The sequence below is a fragment of the Conger conger genome, chromosome 5 (assembly GCF_963514075.1).
Source record: "Conger conger chromosome 5, fConCon1.1, whole genome shotgun sequence".
Classification (NCBI taxonomy): domain Eukaryota; kingdom Metazoa; phylum Chordata; class Actinopteri; order Anguilliformes; family Congridae; genus Conger; species Conger conger.
In genome coordinates, this window is record NC_083764.1 from 59,306,592 (window position 1) to 59,324,952 (window position 18,361).

At 50.2% G+C, this 18,361-nt stretch overlaps 1 protein-coding gene across 3 annotated transcripts in view; it reads right to left on the reverse strand.

Moving 5' to 3' along the window:
* Positions 1–500: 500 nt before the first annotated feature.
* Positions 501–18,361, reverse strand: part of LOC133129387 (zinc finger FYVE domain-containing protein 9-like) — a 31,070-nt gene continuing 13,209 nt past the window's right edge. For 2 of the 3 annotated variants that reach the window (XM_061243438.1, XM_061243439.1), the window contains exons 5-19: positions 15,955–16,054; positions 14,989–15,165; positions 14,058–14,221; positions 13,511–13,655; positions 12,892–13,014; positions 11,737–11,892; positions 10,139–10,363; positions 6,866–6,948; positions 6,416–6,520; positions 5,955–6,105; positions 5,415–5,495; positions 5,111–5,273; positions 4,158–4,263; positions 3,473–3,649; positions 501–2,960 (exon numbers count right to left, since the gene is read on the reverse strand). In XM_061243438.1, coding sequence (XP_061099422.1) covers positions 2,799–2,960; positions 3,473–3,649; positions 4,158–4,263; positions 5,111–5,273; positions 5,415–5,495; positions 5,955–6,105; positions 6,416–6,520; positions 6,866–6,948; positions 10,139–10,363; positions 11,737–11,892; positions 12,892–13,014; positions 13,511–13,655; positions 14,058–14,221; positions 14,989–15,165; positions 15,955–16,054 — 2,118 coding nt within the window. In that variant the 3' untranslated portion in view covers positions 501–2,798. The remainder of the gene's footprint in view (positions 2,961–3,472; positions 3,650–4,157; positions 4,264–5,110; positions 5,274–5,414; positions 5,496–5,954; positions 6,106–6,415; positions 6,521–6,865; positions 6,949–10,138; positions 10,364–11,736; positions 11,893–12,891; positions 13,015–13,510; positions 13,656–14,057; positions 14,222–14,988; positions 15,166–15,954; positions 16,055–18,361) is intronic. The other variant, XM_061243440.1, reaches the window with a different exon arrangement.

An 18,361-nucleotide genomic window follows, 5' to 3' on the forward strand; every position in this document is an offset into this window, starting at 1 on the left:
GTAGAAGTTTTATTATAGATACTACAGTTTTCAAGAAAGAAGACTGCTCTTATTGACATTGTAGTGTACATTAAAGAAAGGATGTACAGTTTTTGGCTTTAAATACATTTGCTATTTTTGTCTTTGTAATTCAATGTATCCAGCGAATTCCAAGATTTATATTTTTTTATTTTTTTATACAAGGTATTCCTCAGTTTACCAAAGTTTAGGCAGAAATGCAGAAACACGGGATTTTGCAGAATGTTTGTCAGGCGTGGCCGCACAGAGCTCCATTGTGGCTCAGCGGCTATGCAGCGTTGCATTCTGGGAGAAGTCACTCCAAGCAGTTCATCCTGCGTGTGGCGGTGGCTCACTCCCCCTGTAACATGCTAAACTTAGGAGCTGAAGCCCATGAAACGCTACATCGGGCGTGTAAACACTTCTGCGCCAAACGGCTGGAGGAATGAGGTGAGGGAGAGGGCCTTGCTCGACAGTACGAGTCCCCACCACCCCACCCCCACCCTCCCAAACCCAGAGATTAGGGGAGATTCCCATAGGGTGATGTTTCCAGGCCCCTAAATCACAGTACTGTGTGCGTAACAGCCGAGACCAGGCACAAGCAGGTCCAAATCTCAAGGAGAGCACAGTCTGTCGGTTTGTGTTGCGTGTAACAAAGTCGTCAGGACCAGTAGTCAACTAGCTTTCCTCTCTTCACACACACTGCCTTCTGTTAGACTTGCCTCTTGCCTTCTCTCTTTCGATTTCCTTTCCCTGGGAAAAACCTAAACTGAATTGGTTTGTTCATTTGCTTGCATATTTTGTTCCCTTTTGATTTTTTTTTTGTATTCAAATTGAATAATGCTGATTGCAATTATCTTTTGATTGAGTCATTCCTGAAACAAATACATTCACTTGTAGGTGTCCTGGTAAAGCAGGTCCACTGAATGGTGCAATGATAATGATAAACTTAGCTGCCACTCAGCAGCAGCTAGTGGCTAATGTAAAGGTGCCTACTCAAATATCTGTGGTAGTTTGACTCCGTCCACCAACATTCTACGTCCAGGATACGTTTCTGGCTGATTGCTGATTGCAATTTAAACGACTACACGGGCAGCAGCATTTACCTACCTTAAACTTCACTGAAGCTTAAAAAATGACTTTGCATGGTTTGTGCAGGATATATTTACGGTTTATCAATGGTAAGTAGTGTCATCAATCTATTCGGGGTGTTTGACAAGAATGGCTGCCACCAGTGCCAACCCAAGTCCCCCTCTGTTTTCTCCCTGACATGTTTGCCTCTTAGCACATTTACACTGACCTCTTACAGAACCCAATAGTAGTTAGCCCTGTGCGAGGACAAAAGGCCTGGTGTGAGATTTGAAAGGTTTGCCAAACGTGTGATTGTGGAGATTTTTACGACAACAGGAAGGCCAGACAAGCGCTTCCAGAAACAGCAGGGTGAAGAGCACTGATGAAGCCTGATTTTTTTTTAATGCCTGTGAGGGCGTGTCCCTGCTGCAATGGAGGGAGACCCCCGCTAATGAACAAACTCTCCCAACACAATCAAACCCACTGCAGAAATAAGCCTTCAATCTCCACCACCTCTTTTTTTTTTTTTCCTTATAGTTTCCCCACCCCCTTTAATCCAACAAAACCACATTATATTCTTTGTTCCGGTTCCTCCGCTCGAGTTTTGCGTTGTTTAAATATTAAGTGCTGGGACCCGAGTTCCTGACTCGTAGTGGGTCTGAAGTCCCACACCGGAAGGAAAGCCAGCACTGGGCTGGGAGCGGCTGAGAACAGGGCCCACGACGAGGCTCTGGGGAGGAAGGTTCTGTAGCGTCAGCCATGCAGATCGCTTTAAAACAGCGTTCAGCGGCCCACTGCTCCGATGCTCTCGGAGGCAGACGGACACGCCGACACCTTCTTCCCCCGCAACTTCAGTTTCAGAGAAGAGGTGTCCTGAGGCAGACCGTCGCGTCCGTCGACCGTGACCGACGGCGGTGGGTGCGGCCAAGCACAGCCGCCGGATGCGAACCGCGGGTTCAAAACGTGACCTAAATCTGTAACAGTAACTCCCGATGTGCGCATGCTTACGCTGAGCTCCTGAAGGGGTTCCTTCCGTCAGGCAGTCCTTGGGCTGCAGAGCTCATGCTCCAGGCCCAGTGTCCGGGGGCCGTGTGTGGGTGGGACAGGCTATGGGGCCGATGCACTGCCTGGAAAGGAATCCCACTCGCCCCCGCTAAGTAAAGCCTTTCAACGATTCGATAACAAAGCCAGGAAAACAGCCGGAAAAGCCTGGACTACCAGGCACGGAGCACCAGAAATGAAACAAATAATTATTTTCTTGTTTGCCTTAACCATAGAATTAGAAGTCCTCTTGGTAACAGACTGTCCCTTGAAGCAGCTATAGGGCTCACAGCACGTCAACCCCTGGGTGCTACAGCGATGCACGCCAACAGCATTCGGCCCCTCGATTCTTAACCAGCGTAGTAGCAGGCCGCTGGGCCCTCCGGTGGAGTATTGTGAACGGAGACCCCGGGGGGGCGCACTGAGGCTTAGCGTTGTCGTGTGGAAGCCCGGTGGGGTGAGCGGCTGAGGGAGGAAGGGTCTCAGTCTCGGAGGAAGACCCGGGGGGTCCCCGACACCCGCTGCCCAACCCCGCTGCCCCTCCCCCCCTCCTTCCCCAGCCCGTCAGGAAGATGGACGCGGTGCATAGAAGGACCCGGAGAAGAGCTTTTCTGCCACAGCTTTTAGGCTCTAGGAAGTGCAAGTGAGCGAGCTGGTGGGATGAGGCGGAGAGAGGGTGGGAGGGGGGGTTAGGAGAGGTTCTCCAGGATGTAGAAGATGAGCTCCATCACCACAGGCCCCTCGCTGAGCTGGCAGGCCCCTCCGTGGATGACGGGCACCAGGGCACTGTCCAGCTCCTTCATGTACTGGGGAAGCAGGGGCTCCCCGTTGCTGCCCGCCAGGTACCCCACCTGTTCCAACACAAACACTGCGCTCTTATTTCAGCCTTTTCAACCAAAATGATTAACTATGTTCAGAAAAAATCCCCCACCGAAGATTTTCAGTTAAGGCATAGGAATTATTGAAAGGACTTCTAAACCTCATCTTAGCCAGAAGAGATTGAGCAAGAGGCCATGATTGTAGGTACCAAACTGTAACACAGCACATAATTCTTGCATCACGTCCTACCAACCACACTACCCACACACAGGCTTAAGGACCTTAGTACACCTGAATGTGACTACTCTGTGGACCCAACCACAAATCAAAGGTTTCAACAGTTTCAGTTCAAATAAAAGTCTTGCACAGCTTGACTTGTGCCTGCATCCACTTGGTTATAAACCTACGGACGGTTAATTTAGGAGCAGGCCCCAGTCACTGTAAATAGAAAATCCTGGTTTGTCTTGCCAAACCCCGGTCACACAGAAAACCACCCGAACCCAACCCTGTTAATAGCCCTGCCGATGCGCAGTGGCGCCCTCACCTGGTCGGAGTCCAGCGTGACACGCAGCCCCAGCTTGGCCATGCCGTCCTCCTTCAGCAGCTTGAGCTGCGGGCAGAGCGCCACGCAGAACGCCCTCGCCACGTTCTCCGTCAGGCGGCTGTGGTCCGCCGGGTCGCTCAGGCCGCTGGGCTGGTCCTCGCTCTGGAGGAAGAACACCTGTGGCCAACGCAGGTCAGAGGTCAAAGGTCAAGGACAAACATGGTAAATGGTAAATGGCAGGCGTTTATATAGCGCCTTTATCCAAAGCGCTGTACAATTGATGCTTCTCCATTCACCCATTCATACACACACTCACACACCGACGGCGATTGGCTGCCATGCAAGGCCCCGACCAGCTCGTCAGGAGCATTTGGGGGTTAGGTGTCTTGCTCAGGGACACTTCGACACAGCCCGGGCGGGGGATCGAACCGGCAACCCTCCGACTGCCAGACGACTGCTCTTACTGCCCGAGCCATGTCGCCCCCAATAACATAACATTTCAAGAATGGAATGATGGTTAAGGTACATGAGTGGGACCCAGAAGTTTGGTGGCATAAGCCTCAGCGTAGGGATTATCCCCTGCTTGGTCTAATCAACTGTAAGTCACTTTGGATAAAAGCATCAATTAAATAACAAATTATTTAATAATGGTTATGAAGGTTATATTTGAGGCAATGTACAGTACCTCTGTCCAGCGAATGACCTTCCCGTTTGCCTTGAACTCTGAGCCGTGGAAGATCTTAATGCTGGTGATGGACTCCATGGACTTTCCATCAATGGGACTGATGACCCTGCCCAACACACACCGGAGAGGCCAGGTTCAGACTCAATAGTGCCTTGTATGTTGTATGATGTTGTAAGAGCAAGCACAGATATTCTACCAGTTCCAAAGTAATCCACTCAAACACTGTATCCCATCTATCCATCTTTCTAGTACACAAACTTGTCTTGAGACCCCCCCCCCCATTTGCACCCTGGGTCAATTCACATCTATTCCTGATCATCAGCCTTTTGTTCTTCAACTCAGTTTTACCACCCACTGACAGATTTGAATGCAAACATCTCAAGGTGTCTGGTGAGAAGTCATCACTTCTGGAGATAAAGCAGCAGATGAATGGATGTGCTAAAATAATCACCTTGAGGTGATAGGTACTTGGACAGAGCAGGATAGAATAAGAGATAGACCAACATCTGTTCAAAGAACCACCTTGAAAGACGCATATTTCATTATTTGTCTCTTGAAGCACTATTGTCACAGCATATCCTTGAGGGTCTGCATCTGTGAATTTCTTTGTTGTGTCCAAGCAGCAAATCAAAATTTTTTCCCCTCATTATTTTTTTCCCCCCAAAACCTTGAAGAGACCTTGAAAGCTAGTCTGTGTGTGGAGTCTGGGTATTACTAAGCTGTCGTCTACCTGATTTCCCTAATGAGCTTACCTCCTGAACCACGCGGGTAAAATGACACTGACACTGAACACTGGGACCCTCAGGACTGGGAGGAGAGCAGCCCTGCTCTAAAACTCAAGTTAATACACAGGCTGTACAATATGTGCCCACATAGCCTCTTCCTTTATGGGGAGCATTTCCTAAAGTCAGTCGCCGGATGATGTAGCTCTGCGCTGCCCCCTGCTGGCTCACCCCCTGTTGAAATTGCGGTCGTCCTCCAGCCACTGGATCTGGACCTGTTCCTGGCTGTCCTCCTGGTTGGCTTTCCCACAGACGATGGTGAAGTCCTTCATCTCCCGCAAGGCCTGCCGCAAAGAGTCCATCGTCTCTGCCGTGATCTGCACCATCACTCCGTCTGAGCGAGGAAGAGGAGCGAGGAAGAGTTACGCCTCTGCTGATCCGAGACGCTGCATCCTCACGTGTACACACACAGATACACGCACACACCCGTACACGCACACACACTCGCACACACACTCGCACACACTAGACTGACCTTCCACAATGCTAGTCTTGGCCAGGTATCCTGATGAGGCTTTTAACGCTCCACTGAACACGAAGAAGCAGGCGCCTGTAACTGAAGACATCAACACAGAGGAAAGCATCAATAAATCAGTGAAATAAATCATACGGTTCTTCCATATATTTATGAACGTTGGCTGAGTTAATCCCACTTTGTGCGAAATACCCCCTTGCACTTTTTACACAAGATTTACAACTCCAGCATGATGCCTTCAGACTATCAAATCAGTCATCCACCAGCACTGCCCAAGGGCACATGACACATTGCATTATTTGCTCAAGATATCATCTGATGAATTAGTAACTCCTTTATCGACATGCAAAATTTTATAATTTCTCCATGGCGTACACAACTATTTCTGCCTGAGCTTTTCACTGAAAATTCTGACTCATTTAACAATCATTTACTCTCAACAGATAAGAGTAGATATTTCAGGTGACGTGAACTCCAGCATACCCAGAGCTGAGGCTGGGCCCGGTTTTATACCTGGCCTCTCTGCCCTACCTGCCCTACCTTTGCGGGGCTGGTTGTGGATACTGATGGCCTGAGTCTGGTAGTTTCCGTCGTCGTTCTGCACGCAGACCAGGTGGGAGTCGGCGTGGTCGTTGAAGCAGGCCCCCACCGCCAGCACGTGCTCGTTAGACTTGTTCATGGCCTTCATCATCTGGTGAGATACAGAAGCCCCATTAGCCCAATTACCACTGCGGCAGCCATGTTACATTCAAATCTCCCACAACTGTGAAAACTCCTTCATTCAGAAGTTCTGTTCATGAAAGACCGCTTAAAACCCACAAAGGTCCCAGCAATCTGCAAGCCAGAAATGAACTAAAGCCTTTTTTTTTTTGGATTGACAAAGCCCAGATTTTTGTGTGACAGTTATCTGTACAGGCATGACTTTGATGGCGTGAGGTTCAGGGCGAAGTGGTTGGTCCCAGAATCCTCCACTGGGGCTGAATCCCTGAGGTAGCACCTACCTCGTTGTAGCGGTTACTGGGGATCTTGATGCAGGTCTTCCGCACCTCCATGTCCACCACTAGTCCCGTCACCATGGGTAACGTGTACTGGTAGTTCCGGAAATCCTGAAAATGAAGCGAGGAGTAAAATACTCTGGGGAGGACGTGCCACTGATGACAAAAATTGTCAGGAAATGCTCTCTCCTAAAATGTATATAAAATGTATAAAAATGGGTGTAATTCCAACATGGTTCACCCATTATGGATGTAAAAACCCTCAAATTAAAGTAGAAAGTTTGCACTTTCACCACATAGCGATGGTTTTATTTAATCTGTTTGCTTGCTGGAGTACAGAGTGAAAACAACAAAACTGTGTCCCTCCAAATACAGACATTTTGGAGGAGGTGGTTGGGAGAGTGAGTGAGAGCGAGCAAGAGAGACAGAGAGAGACTGGAGAGAGTCAGTTCTCACCGCCAGAAGGTTCATGATGGTGTGGCCGGTCTCTCCGAAGAGGGGCTTCCTGAATCGCACGCTGAACAGTGGGCAGGGATAGACTGAAACAAAGAGAGGGCCTAGAGTTTAGCGAGGGTCATACGGTCTGCACCATCCACAGAAACACCACAGCACACTGACCCTGAAGGACCCAGCACCACACCACACACCAAACACACTGCAGCACTCCTCCATTCGTATACAGGGGACAGCATGGACCTACAGCCGCACGCACGGACGCACGGACGCACGCACATGCACACACACGGCACACTGCTGCCAAAACATAGCAGCCCCCTCGTTAATTTCCAGCTACAGCACACTAACAGGATAGTGTGGACACAGAGTTAAACACCAACAGGGATTTCACTGCAGAAATCTGACAGGAATGAGAACCTCTGTCAGAGAAAACGACCGCGGCGCGTCTCATTATGCTAATATATCCCACTCCGTAACAAGGAAGGAGTGCTAGCCTCAGCAGGCCCGGTCCTCCTCAGCCCTGAGAGAATCGGCTCACAGCCTCACCCATATATCTGCCACACAGTGCACTCCAGAGGCGGGGCCGCCGACCCCACCCCTCTGTTACGTGTTGCCATGGGCGACGGGAAGAGATTAGCGCATGTTAGCACTGACGGCGGCTCCTCCCACTCTTCGGCTACGATGAGGGTTTGGAACTGCTTGTTCTGGCAATCAGCTTTCGCCGAGCCGCACTGCCCACCTACACTGGCCTTAATGCACACGCCCTGCCTCCACACTCATTATGGAAACCTATTACAGTGGTCTTAATGCACACGCCCTGCCTCCACACCTCTGTACACAGTCATCATTATAGAAACCTATTACAGTGGCCTTAATGCACACGCCCTGCCTGTACACCTCTGTACTATCATTAAGGAAACCTATTACAGTGGTCTTAATGCACACGCCCTGCCTCCACACCTCTGTACACAGTCATCATTATGGAAACCTATTACAGTGGCCTTAATGCACACGCCCTGCCTGTACACCTCTGTACTGTCATTATTAAGGAAACCTATTACAGTGGTCTTAATGCACACGCCCTGCCTGTACACCTCTGTACTGTCATCATTATGGAAACCTATTACAGTGGCCTTAATGCACACGCCCTGCCTCCACACCTCTGTACACAGTCATCATTATGGAAACCTATTACAGTGGCCTTAATGCACACGCCCTGCCTGTACACCTCTGTACTGTCATCATTAAGGAAACCTATTACAGTGGTCTTAATGCACACGCCCTGCCTGTACACCTCTGTACTGTCATCATTAAGGAAACCTATTACAGTGGTCTTAATGCACACGCCCTGCCTGTACACCTCTGTACTGTCATCATTAAGGAAACCTATTACAGTGGTCTTAATGCACACGCCCTGCCTCCACACCTCTGTACACAGTCATCATTATGGAAACCTATTACAGTGGCCTTAATGCACACGCCCTGCCTGTACACCTCTGTACTGTCATCATTAAGGAAACCTATTACAGTGGTCTTAATGCACACGCCCTGCCTGTACACCACTGTACTGTCATCATTAAGGAAACCTATTACAGTGGTCTTAATGCACACGCCCTGCCTGTACACCTCTGTACTATCATTAAGGAAACCTATTACAGTGGTCTTAATGCACACGCCCTGCCTGTACACCTCTGTACTGTCATCATTAAGGAAACCTATTACAGTGGTCTTAATGCACACGCCCTGCCTGTACACCTCTGTACTATCATTAAGGAAACCTATTACAGTGGTCTTAATGCACACGCCCTGCCTGTACACCTCTGTACTGTCACCATTAAGGAAACCTATTACAGTGGTCTTATTGCACACGCCCTGCCTGTACACCTCTGTATTGTCATCATTATGGAAACCTATTACAGTGGTCTTAATGCACACGCCCTGTCTCCACACCTCTGTACACAGTCATCATTAAGGAAACCTATTACAGTGGTCTTAATGCACACGCCCTGCCTGTACACCTCTGTATTGTCACCATTATGGAAACCTATTACAGTGGTCTTAATGCACACGCCCTCCCTCCACACCTCTGTACAGTCATCATTAAGGAAACCTATTACAGTGGTCTTAATGCACACGCCCTGCCTGTACACACCTCTGTATTGTCACCATTTTGGAAACCTATTACAGTGGTCATAATGCACACGCCCTGCCTCCACACCTCTGCACACTTTCACCATTTATGGAAACCTATTACAGTGGTCTTAATGAGGCAGCAGCACTTAATTTCTTAATCAGCTCCTTCTCTTTCACTATTCTGTGCAATACATTGAATCAGCGTTTACATTTGATTAATCTGAGGCATTCAGCAATGAAACAGCGACACGCCAACAGGTGTGTTTTCAGGAAACAGTGTCAGCAGAACCCGTTATTCATTCAGGCTCGTCACTTGGAAAACAATAATAAATTCTTTGGATTTTAATTGAAAAACTGCTTCCGTCCTCACATTCGCGCCCAGGATATTGCACCTAAAACTGAATCTTGAATCTAATTCTCTAAAAATGAATTCCTAAGCAAAAACTTCAGCCAATTCATCAACCTGGCTGATGCAGTAGCCCCTAAAGCGGGGTGCCGTTGTGCCCCGTGCGGTGGCCTCAGCGTGCCGTGTGCAGGAGAGGGAGAGGGCTCAGCTGGGTAACAGACAGGGCCCTGAGCAGACAGCGCAGACCGCCAATAACCCAGCGAGAGCGAGCAATGAGTCACCGTCCCGCTGCCAGGAAACCGGCAAACTCAAAACCCCGCCGTCACGATGCCCAGACAGCCAGGACGTTCCGGTAACACGCATTTAGCCAGACGCGTAACCCTTTTCAGAATGTTTTTTTTAGTCTCGCCGTGAGGAACGGCGTAGCCACAATGTCAATGTTTTGCAACGACTGGAGCCAACACAGGACTGTTGAGACGCGCGCATCCGCTTGCTCAAACCAGCAGGTTTTACACTCCGATCTACCACCTTAAGCTGCCACTACAGCCATTACTATCCACCTGTACTCGCAACAACTCACTGGAAATGTATTAGAGGGGTGTATTTATAGCCATATTTACAAACTACTTCTACTTCTACTGCCACTTCCTGCTCTGCTCCGAGAACACAAATCCCAGGTCCAATCTAGATAAAAAATCTGAAAAATGTTTCAACTTTGGCCAAGTGATGGCTTCCAAACCCTGCATGCAGCGGTCACGGCTGTAAGTCCCCTAGTGGTCAGGAGGGCCACTCACATCTGTACTCAGCCCCCAGCCGCAGCATAAGGCGCAGGGGGAAGACCTTGGCCCAGGGGGTCTCCCACTTCTGCACCAGGATGCCGAAGAGGTAGGGCGGGTTGGGCAGCAGCAGGTCCTGCAGGGACTGGAAGCTGGGGCTGATGTACAGGAAGCCGCCGTGCTCCTTGCTCCCCAGGAAGCTCTGGCTGAAGAAGGAGTGTCCCAGGTGGCTCACCACGTTCCCTGGGGAGACACACACGCAGAGGGGCCTTTCATCACTGGGGCCCGGGCAGAGGGTGTACACACACACAGACACACGCGTACACACACACAGACACACGCACACACACACACACAGACACACACACAGACACACACGTACACACACACGCACACAGACACACACACACACACAGACACACACACGCACACACACACAGACACACACGTACACACACACAGACACACACGTACACACACACAGACACACACGTACACACACACAGACACACACGTACACACACACAGACACACACGTACACACATGTACACACACAGACACACACACGCACGCGCACGCACGCACACAGACACGCGCACACACAGACATACGTACACAGACATACGTACAGACACCCGCACGCACACACGCTCGCACGTACACGCAAACCTCACAGTACAGTTTAGTGAACGACAAAAGGAAGTCAAAATGGGTGTATGCGTGTGTGCGCTGAGAGTAGACTTCCTGTACATCAATACAACTCCAATACTAGTCACATCCCAAGTCCAAGAATGCAATGCTCAAGTACTTCCTTTAAGAAAATAACAGCCTAACAGCACAGTCTGCTCTTGGTGTGTGAGAATAGCAGATTGTCAAACCTGGAGGCACAGGAACACGTTTGATCATGGCACCTGGGTAACGGGTGTGCTGAGCAGCGAATACTCACAGCGAAATGCTTCAGCAGCATAGCGTGGGATTTTGAAAAAGCACGTCTAAACAAGCTTGCCAACTTACTCAGGCCAACAATGTACCAGCTACCATGACTCAGTTTCTGTGTTGTGGTTTAGTCTGTGTGCTGCACAATGGCAGGGCGATAACACGGAAATTAGCATTATCAGTGACTGATGGATGAAATGATTCACTTCGTAACACACAGCGGCTCTGAGATGGGACTGCTTAATGGGAATTTAATCGCACCATTTCAAGTCCCTAAGCGTTCACAGGTGGACACTTAAATGGCCATTCAAACCGACACCCCTGCATACTTCATATTTAGGGAGCATCTCGACCTCTCCTCCCTCCCCGAGCCGCTACCGTTTCCTCCGCGCTCCACTGCGAAGCTCGGCGAGGTTACATCACTCTCCAGATGTCTTCGAGATCACCTGACCGCAGCCGAGGCGCCGCGAACGTGTAAACAAGACATGGGAGTTCATCCGAGGTTTCCGCTGCCGGGGAGCAAAGAGCGGCTTTCGGGCCGCCGTGACAGGCCCGCCCAGGCAGAACGCAGGGTTCTGGCAGGGGGGCGCAGCGTCAGAGTCAGAGTCGGAGTTAGAGTTAGCGTAGCGTAGCGGCGCGGGGAGGCCACAGGGGGCAACGTTGAGGCAGCCTCGCTCACCGGTCAGGGCCTCCTGGTAGAGCTGCACGAGGTGGCTGAAGACGTCCGTGGGGATGCTCTTCTCGTCCGGCAGGCACTGCAGCAGCACCACCACCTCCGCCTGCCCCACCGCGTGCATGCCCTTCGTCGTCACGCACCAGCACTTCCTGTTTACGTCTGAGCGAGTGGAGCGGAGAGAGCGCGGGGAGGGAGGGAGGGAGAGAGGGAGGGAGGGAGGGAGGGAGAGAGGGAGAGAGAGGGAGAGAGGGAGGGAGAGAGGGAGGGAGAGAGGGATTCTGTAAAGATTCTGAAAGATACTGTTGTTGTTGCTGCTATTCACTGGTTTAAATGAACAATCGCTTCGGAAATGCTACTGTACTGTGAATTTGAGAAATAGTGAAAGAGAGAGATGCAGAGAGAGAAAGAGACAGATGCAGAGAGAGAAAGAGAGATATAGAGAGAAAGCCTGAAAACCCCTGCTCTAACAATGTAATCAATTTATGAGAAAGCACTCTGAAAAAAGTACAGGCATGTGAAAAATTCAAATACTTTCACAACCTTCAATGTCCCCCCCCCCCCCATGAATATTTTTTCTTTCAATTTCAAGCACTTTCAAGGTTTCCACGGTTTCCTGTGAGAACCCAGTTTACAAACCACCGGCCTCACAAAGCACAGCATGACTGGAGAAAAACAGCTTTATTAAGCATTTCCACAGAGAAGCTCTGCTTTGTGAAGGCCCGCCCCGCCTTCTGGAAGCTTCCAGCACCGGATTCAGGCACCACGCACTTCTCAGCTCACAGCTAAGAGCGCATACAGCTGGAGCGAAACATACTGCAGGGCGAAAGCCAGGGCAGCTATTCATGTCGTTGGACCGGTAGAGATATGTAGCCGGTAACGTTAGCAGGCGAGACACGGTAACCCCACTCCCAGCTGAGTAATTAGAGGTGCAATACGAACAGACGCCTTCTCACCCAGGTATAAAATTGCAAGCACAGACCAACAGAGTCAATCGCTCTCCTTTGACAACAGACAGGTGTGAGTCACACTGGACTTCCTCAACACACAGAGTAATAACGGGTTTCTTTGCTGCACTGGACAAGAGAGACACCATAGTCTCTTCTCCAATGAAATCCGCCACTCAGCTGCGCAGGAAGTGAATACGATTGGAGCACTCACAGTTCACCAGCTTGACCATGGCCAGCAGGTTGGCGTTGAGGACGAAGACCAGGGGGTCAGGACCGCCCTCCTCCAGCTGCTGCATCAGCACGATCTCAGAGGGCCTCTCCTCCACCGCGTAGTCTGGGGGAGGAAGAGATGGAGCTTGTCACCACCGGCACCTCCACACTTATCACGGTGGGTCACACTGCTACACCCCCGAATTTCCCCTCCCAGGGTCACTGCACATAAACACTGGCAGGGAGTATCCTGGCAACCATTGTCAACAGTGACAGACACACAGACAGACAGACACATATATGCGCACTGGAGACACACAGAGAGACACACACACCCACCCACACCCACACACACCCACACACACCCACACACACCCACACACACCCACACACACCCACACACACCCACACACACACCCACACACACCCACACACACACCCACACACACCCACACCCACACCCACACACACACACAAACCCACAGACACCCACACACACACCCACACACACCCACACACACCCACACACACCCACACACACCCACACACACCCACACACACCCACACACACCCACACACATACACTGAGGAGGTAGCCAGAGGTGAGGATGAACAAGCACCTGTGAGCTGGCTCCCCGTACCTCCTTTGATGCCAGTGGAGATAAGGATGGGTGGGAGCCCGTCTTTGGGGATGAGGTTGACCGAGCTTCCCACGGGGCTGCCCATCGGAGCCCCCGAACCCTGGGCAGAGGGCGCAGGGGCCGCCTGCAGGAGGGGAGACCAGGTTACCACTGTCCCAGGGACTAACGCCTCGAGCCCACGGCCTAAGGTGAGGCCAAGACATCAGGAAAAAGTCCACCATAACGTCAACAGCAGAGGTGGGAAGTCCAGGGGTCAGAAAGTAAACGCCCTGCTATGCGTTTCTTTTTCCCCATTATCCAAGCCAGCCGATTTCAACTAATTAGTTCCACCTCCTGGCCGAGGAATTGTGCTAATTAGCAGATCCCGGTGATTGGAACAAAACGCCGGGCAGGACATTTACATCCTGAAGCTGTATTATCCACCTCTGCTCAACAACACAGCAACTGCAACCGCAAAAAGCACATCTGCTCTGCCAGTGAACTACATTTAGGACGCAACTAGACTAACGAAGGAAGGTTAAATGACCTCTGACATGTTGGCCGAAGCAGGTTTGCCACATTCTTGTGGTGCCGCTGGATCTCCGAGGGGGTCGGGGCCGATGTCGGGTAGGTCAGAGGAGTCGGCTACTTCGCCGTTGGGCAAGATACCGTCCGCAAACCACACCCTCCGCTGTTCCCGCGGCAACGACCCTGCAGTAACAGGTGAAGGGACACAGAAGCAGGAGAGGGTCAACTTGACCGCCTCCCTAATGAGCTTACTTAACTACAGAAGATAATCCAAGAGGCTACAGCAAGAGAGTCAGAATTTAAAACTTATTTACCAGTCACTTCCATTCAAGCAGAATAATCTTAAAGGCCCACATGCATGTAAAACCAAGAACAGAATGCAGAATGCTAGGGCGGCCTGCAGCGTAGTGGTTAAGGTACACGACCGGGACCCGCAAGGTCACAGTTCGATCCCCGGTGAAGCCACAATAAGATCCGCACAGCCGCTGGGCCCTTGAGCAAGGCCCTGAACCCTGCATTGCTCCAGGGGAGGTTGTCTCCTGCTTACTCTAAAATCAACTGTAAGTCGTGCCTGCCAAATGTCATAAATGTAATGTAATGTAATGACGCATGCAGTCCTTTAACATAATATCTTCCATTACCCAGCATACACCCTTGTACAGTAGGTGCATATAAAACATAACTCAACGCAAGGCTGAAGGGACTGTTGTTATTCTCAACCACGTCCGCGCACGTCTGCTCAAACCTCCACGGCTCTTCAAAGGTGTAGTTTTTGAAACGCACACGCATTCCGGTAACCGTAAAAGTAAAGGATTACAACAGCTCCAGTTTTCCACGGCTTACTAGCTCACGGTTTCTGACATTGCATCAACCACTGACGAAGGCAAGGTTGTCCTTCTATGTGATGAGTCATCGAAAAGAGCACGGGGGGGGGGTCCTGGCGGGGTCACCTTCGTTGCCGGGGTGCTTGAGGACGCCGACGGGCACCATGACGGTGGGCGGGGGCGAGCTGAGCGCCCCGGAGGCCTGAGCCTGCTGCAGGGGCGGGACGGTGGAGCAGTACTCCGCCGGGTTGTTTGGGTTCGGGCTTTGGTTGCAGCCGCTCACCATGTTCTCCCACGAACGAGCTGTGGATGGAGGGAGAGAGGGAAGGGGGGGGGGGGGCAGGAGAAGGATAGAAAAGAGAGGGATGGGGGGGCAGAGGGAGAAGGAGAAAACGGAAAGGGAGAGAAGTAGAGAGGGAGACGGAGGTTACCGAAAACGATGTCCTCGGACCACGGAACAGCTTGGGGAGCCGTGTTTAAGACGGAAAGAACAAGCACTCGGGTAATGCAGCGTGTGTCTTTGTGGAAAAATGATGACAGTGAGGTGCAGCAGGAGCAGAGCTGCTACAGATTACAGCGCATAACAGCTTCCACTTCTCATGCAGCACCATCTGTGCTGGCAACATTACAATAGGCCAAATCGCAGGTACAAACGACAGCCCAAATGAGCACCACCGTGGGGGGAAAAAACAAACAAGAACTGAGGAATCTCAAGGCAAAAAAAGACTGAGAGTACCAGAAAAAGAACAAAGATCAATCCCAGTCCTTTTTGTAGGTGCTGGAGTTGAATTCAAAAGCAAAGGAAATGTATTATGGTAATTTTTTTCCAAAAAGGAATACCCAGCCGATTAGTCTTCAGCGCTCCCTTGAACAATCAATCCCCTCTACATCTTGATTGATGTACGTTTTCCACCCTCCGTTCCTCATCGGATGCGTACACCTGTCCCGAACGCCTGAGGGCCGAATCGATGTCTGTACAGTTTTAATAAATGAGGGCATTAGCAAAGCAAGAGCGCTGGGTTGTCCTTATTCTCCCGCATTCAAGTTTGAAAGTAAAAATAAAGCGTCATCAATCCCGGAGGTGGTACTCACCGCTCATTAGAGCCGAGTGGCAGGTGATGCACACGCGGGCCTCCTTCCTGTCCATGTACATCAGCCTGCATTTCAGACTACAGCAGGCCGCGCAGAACACCTGCCAATCAAGAGAGACCAGAGGCTGGGGTTACCAGGGTTGGGATTTATATAGCGCCTTCATCCAAAGCGCTGTACAATTGATGCTTCTCATTCACCCATTCATACACCCACTCGCGCACCGACGGCGATCGGCTGCCGTGACGTTACCGTGACGCCGCCCAAGGATTGACCCTGCTGTGGAGGGCAGCAAGGTGTGCGAATATCTGATCTGGGGCGTGTTCAATCTGAGAATGTTTTGCGACGTTTTGATGTCTGCTCCCGTTTGGGTGGGCGCGTCGGGGGTGTAGCCAGAATAGAGAATGAGGTCGGCCCGTGCTTTAAAGACCAGAGAACGTCTTCTCAGACACCGCAGGGGCAAAACAGGACTATGTCAGCCAGTCTGCCCACAGTTTGCAACAGGACGTTCACCTCACCGCCGTTTCTGTCTAAACGAAGGCTTTGCTACGTTTTCGTCCGGGCTGAACGTGGCCTGGGTCAACCGGGCCCATCGCAGCCTTGATTAAAGCGATTTCACTTCCAGGCAGCCAGGAGCCGCTAAATCACATTGCCGATTTAAAGGAAGGGGCGGTCTGGAATTTGAGGTCTGCAACTGACGTTTGGCAGCAGCGCGGGCTATTAAAAGCACACAACCTCACCGTCTGGTGCACCGGCAGCCCGTCTCTCTTGGGCCGGTTCAAGGCGAATCTTTGGTCCATTAGTTAACGCAAAGCTATCGCTACATTATACTGCCTGTGGCAAGGCCAGCTGCTCCCAGACAAGCAAACAAACCACTTTCAGCTAAAGAGCGATGCTACTAGACAGCGAGTAAGTGGTGTGTGAGATATCTCTGAAGCTGTCTCTGAAGCTCCGTCTTGTGTAGGTACATTTAGCTGCCATGGCTCCAAAAAAAATAAAAAATAAAAAAAAGCCTGCCTTTTAAAAAAAATTTTCATTTTTAAAAGCTCACAGTTGTCACTCAATTTGAGCACTGGAACTGAACTTACTGCTCTCCAGAATCCCAGGAAGTGTAGAGTAAGATTAAAAATATAGGGCTCAGACAGCAATAACCAGGCATCCTACTAGCAGTGCGATAGCAGGCTATAGACTCATTTAATGTACTTTTTGCTTGGTTATTTTTGTACTTTCCCTTCCATTTAATCAGCAGAATTATGTTTTAATCATTTGTTTTGGGTCTCTTAAAACAATGCTCAGACCACATGGCACCACCAAGGAAAAATAACAATTTTCAGTTGAAGTTTGGAAACACAGAGCACGGCTTATTACAGGCAAAGGCCCAAACAACACAGGAAACGGGAGAAGAAAGTCTCATAAATCCAAGGAAATGTTTTGCAATAACATCAGTAATCTCAACAGTTGGCAATTAAGAAGCACTAATTTAACACACTATTGCATGGGTAACTAAACACAATGGCAACGAATGCAAGAGATTTTTACAGAGAATCGCCTTGAGTCTATTACCCAAAACAGCAAGGATACAAGTCATTATCCTAAAAACAGACTGAGAAGCACTCATTTTGTATCTTTGTACCAAAATTCCTAATTTACTAATACCAAGTTATACATCCAAATATTAGCTTCACCCTTTCTACGAAGAGCAGAATTTCCTGGAGAATATTAATAAACTTAATATTTACTGCAGTGTTATAATAGCCACCAATGAATATGGGCCTTCTCCAGAACCTTCTGGAAACGTTCCCTGTAGCCTGGTTGAGAGCCGTTGGCCGGGAACTATTCAGCAGAGGGAGAGGACACCAGCTGAACCATAAGGGTGGGCGATGTGCCCATAAATCGTATCACGGGTATTTCAGACATTTCAGGGATACGCGAAACATACTTATAGCATCGGCAGTTGTTATTGGTCTGTTTTGATGTCAACAGAAATGGAGGCTTTTCAGAGAGCCAGCAATCTCATAGTGCATTGCTCCACTTGTATTCTTTTTTTACATTTACATTTAGACATGTAGCAGGTGCTCTTATCCAAGAGCCGTGTAACCAAACCTCAACTACCCCGAGATGTTCGCTGGCTTTACACAATGACCTCTGGCTTTACACAAGGATCTCTGGCTTCACACCATCATTAGCGGACTGTGAGGTCAGATAAACGCTTGTGCGTGTTCGAAGGCGCTTCTTGGCGTTGGGCTCTGTGATGTCATCAGGCTGTGGGGAGCCCTGATTGGCTGCGTGTGTGGAGGTGGAGCTCCCAGGGAAAGGCTGAGGAGCTCCACTCCGCACAGGGCCAGTGAAGGACGCGCCCAAGGAGAACGGCAAAGAGATGACCAGATAACAAGGGTCTCCTCTGCTGGGG